General features: G+C 31.8%; 1 protein-coding gene across 1 annotated transcript; it reads left to right on the plus strand.

The window, feature by feature from the left end:
- Nucleotides 1-448: 448 nt before the first annotated feature.
- On the plus strand, nt 449-2,076 carry LOC102668561 (protein DETOXIFICATION 42). The gene is given in 6 exon segments (XM_041007508.1): nt 449-526; nt 964-1,035; nt 1,120-1,236; nt 1,343-1,438; nt 1,545-1,666; nt 1,766-2,076. Coding segments are annotated over 6 exon segments (531 nt in total). The 3' UTR covers nt 1,812-2,076.
- The last annotated feature ends 1,866 nt before the right edge of the window (nt 2,077-3,942 follow it).

Raw genomic sequence — 3,942 nt, forward strand, 5'->3', positions numbered from 1 at the left:
TGCAATTAGACCGATTTCTTAAAAATGATAAGGGTTTATTTTGCTTAGACCAAATGATCCACAAAAAAATAAGAACTGGGCAGGGCAAAGTAGCTGTATTTTCTTAGACCAATTTCTTGTATTAAGATTTCATCCTTGAAACCATAGTTAAAATTATTTACTGAAGATGTATTTGCTATTTCCTTTCCTAGCAATATTACATAAACAATACCTTATTTCATGTTATTTAATCATAAACTTTGCAGAATCAAAATTTTCTTATGGAAATTGCTATGATGTTTTATATCTTTTTCCATTCAAATTGATACTTATAATCTTCTACTTTTTTTCTGTTTAGGTTTACTAACACTTTAGTATTGAGACTTGACACCATCTTTGTCCTTCCCTATATTGTTGTTGTCATCCAGGTATGTCTGCATCACTAGTTGCACGGCAGGGACCAACATCTATGGCTGCATTTCAAGTATGTCTGTAGGTTCGGTTGGCAGTGTCTCTTCTTGCGGATGGTCTGGCTGTTGCTGGGCAGGTTAGATATTACTTTGTCCAATCAATGCCTTGCTATGTTACTACATGATGGTTTCATAGCAAAACAGTGGATAAAATAGCAATGATATCCACTTGAATAATGTTTTCTTGTATGAAAAAACTAAAAAGATTTTGGATAACATGAGTTATTCTTTGAATTCATTTTCATTTTTCAATCCTCACTTTCCTGTGAAAAATGGGAAACTGATTAAGTTGTAAAAAAACTTGGTTGGGAATGAAATGAGCTATAGAAAGCCATAATTTTCTCATGTTTTCAATGACCAGTTGAATCATCAATGTGGAATAATTACGCATTTATGTTATCCAATTGATTATAATGTCATTTGCCATCATGAAACAAGTAAAAGGCAATGTTTTTTTCCCTAGTCATTTTTCTTCAATTAGTTTATAGCTTCCAAAATAACATGTCGATTTCAGGCAATTCTTGCGGGCGCATTTGCTAATAAGGATTTTGACAAGGCCACAGCAACTGCGTCACGAGTTCTGCAGGTGCTTTAGAATGTTGAACGAAATACCATCTTTCCTCAGAGACATACATTATGCAAATGTGACGCGCTATTTGTTATACTGCACATGGGTTTGGTTTTAGGATTGGCACTTGCATTCATTCTTGGAACAGGATTGCACTTTGGTGCTAAAATATTTACACAAGATGCTAATGTCCACCACCTCATTCAAATTGGGATCCCGGTAATTGTTCATTTTCAAATTGGAAAGGATATTGGTGTTGTATCTTCCCAACCCCCTAAGCAGGGAGACTTACATAGTTACATTCATGTTCATTCTTTCTTACCAGTTTGTTGCAGTCACTCAACCCCTGAATTCTTTAGCATTTGTTTTTTATGGTATCAACTTTGGGGCATCTGATTTTGCATATTCAGCCTTCTCCATGGTGAGTATTTTCTTCCATTTTTTAATGTTACATGGTATTATGATAAATGGCATATTCAGCCTTCTGCACTAAATATTAAGGACTACTTCATTATGGTAACTCTCAGGTTGTGGTTGCAATTCTTAGCATCATTTGTCTGCTTATTTTGTCATCCGTTGGTGGTTTCATTGGAATTTGGGTTGCTTTGACCATCTATATGGGTCTTAGGGCATTTGCTGGCTTCTGGAGGTAATACTGATTTTTAAGGATTATTATTGCTAATGTTTTCCACCTAATTGAATTGATTCAATGCATTCTCTTTTAGTTAATGAACTAATGTTGATGCAGAATTGGAACGGGATCAGGACCTTGGGAGTTCCTAAGGAGCTCATGACTGCACATGGCAGACACCATAGTTATAGCTTCATATTAGGCCTAGGTTTCAGTGGTGTTTGCTGATTACATTTAAGTGAAGATAAGCTTTCCCTAGGTTTTTAAGTCGCTTAAAAAATTCTTCAGAAAGAATAGGCACTTTTCCCTGTTTGATTGGGCTTGGGGTATTGGTTGAAAAATTTACCTCTGCATCATAAGTATGTACAGAAAAATCTCTAACTCTACTCTCATAGTATCATATATAGTGAAATGAAATGAAATATAGAATCAAGCTTCTGTTTGTAACCATGCAAATATAATTAATTGCATGAATAACGTGAAAATGAAAGATTGCATGGAACGGAACAATCATTAGTGCTGAAAAAAGATGCAGAACTCCTTTCGTTTTTAGGAGATTTGTATATGGTAATCACATCAACTTAGTCCTCATTGCAATATAATTTGAAATCAAAGAATTTATAAGACCAATATCACATTTTAATCATTATTAGAAGATGTCAGACTTTTCGAGATAAAAATTATGTTTGAGATATTCATTAAATTGTCCATTTACCCAAATCCACATCATATCAGAAGCACTTTTTAAAAGAAAAATAAAAATAAAAAGAGCATATCAGAAGAATCAATGCCTTTCACTAGACATGAAAAAGCAAAAGCAAAATAAATATTTAAAAATGAAAATTTGAATTTGATTGAAATTGAAATTTCATTGAAATTGAATTATCTGATCCAAACAAGGAAATTAAAATACAAGAAATTGAATTACCTCATCCAAATAAAATATTTACAAAATGAAAGGAATTTAAATCAAGACAATCAAAATATTATGTATTTGAATTTCCTAAAAAAATTTAAATCCTCCATTCAAACACATAGTTATTGTCAAATAAGAAAAGGCATAGTTTCTTAGAGCCAAGCTTGGCATCATCGTATGTCAAGGTCAGAATTTAGACTTATACAAGAAAATTTGTGTAATATAAGCATTGTATTTTAGTTTGTGCTTAAAGAATAATTATATTTATTATAATATTTTGCATGACTTTGACTGCAAATTTAGTGGTCTGTTATTAGATGAGTAAACTTTTTGAATATTGGTGCAATGGTAACATTTTAAATATAATGTTTTTATGGAAAAAAAAATCATTTCTAATATTCTTAACCAATGACTTAAAAGCAATGGTTTCCATAATTATATTTTTACATTTGTATTTTCCTTTAATTACTAGTTTATAAATTTTAATGTTATTAAATTACAAATTTTTGTGATCTTTTGTCTTATGGCATGCAAGCGTTTATATATTAGTTCTTATTGGTATTTTGAATTTGATACAATATATTATAAGCTTAGAATGGCTTAAATTCACCTTCGTTCTCAATCTAATTAACCCTTGTGATAGAATTAAAAGACTAGGGAAATGCTGGAATAATTTTATCTTCACAAAACTAAAGGGGTCTAATTGGAGAGAGTCACTGCCTCCAACATCTTAGAGACCACAAAATTAATGTTACATATGTTAACTGAAAACATGTTCATATAGCTCATAATGATTTGATTTGGGAGGATATTCAGATATTTCAATTGAAACTTGTATGTTATGATAATTGGATATACTAAACCGACACATTTTTGTTATTTACTAACTCTTACAATTCATTTTGTATTTGAGGCTGAATTTAATATTCTTGACGCATCCAATAAAAGGAAAAAGAAGAAGAAGAAGAAAATCCTACAGAGTGTAGGAGAGTGCTAGAGGCAATTTAAGTCCGATTTGACCTCCAAATGGGCTCTAACAGAAGGCAAGAAGGATGACGACAACAAAGTATGTGACAAGCACGAAATTAGCAAAGAGAACTGGAACCAATTGTTGTCAAAGTCGTAGAGACCCTTAATGAGAGGTTAGTTGTGGTCCTTCAACTTTTTGAAATTTACATTTACAATTGATTTAAGCATTTTTTTTATATATTGTCTATTTCTCACAAGATGTTAGAAAGAAGGTGCAATCTATACAAAAACAAAACAATGTCCCTCACGTGTTTGTCTTGTGAGAGTTATGATTTTCTTGAACAAAAGTTAATAGAGGAAAAACAAAAAAAAATGAGCATCCCAATCTGAGAGCATTGAAGCAATCGTT

Source organism: Glycine max, chromosome 12 (assembly GCF_000004515.6).
Source record: "Glycine max cultivar Williams 82 chromosome 12, Glycine_max_v4.0, whole genome shotgun sequence".
Classification (NCBI taxonomy): domain Eukaryota; kingdom Viridiplantae; phylum Streptophyta; class Magnoliopsida; order Fabales; family Fabaceae; genus Glycine; species Glycine max.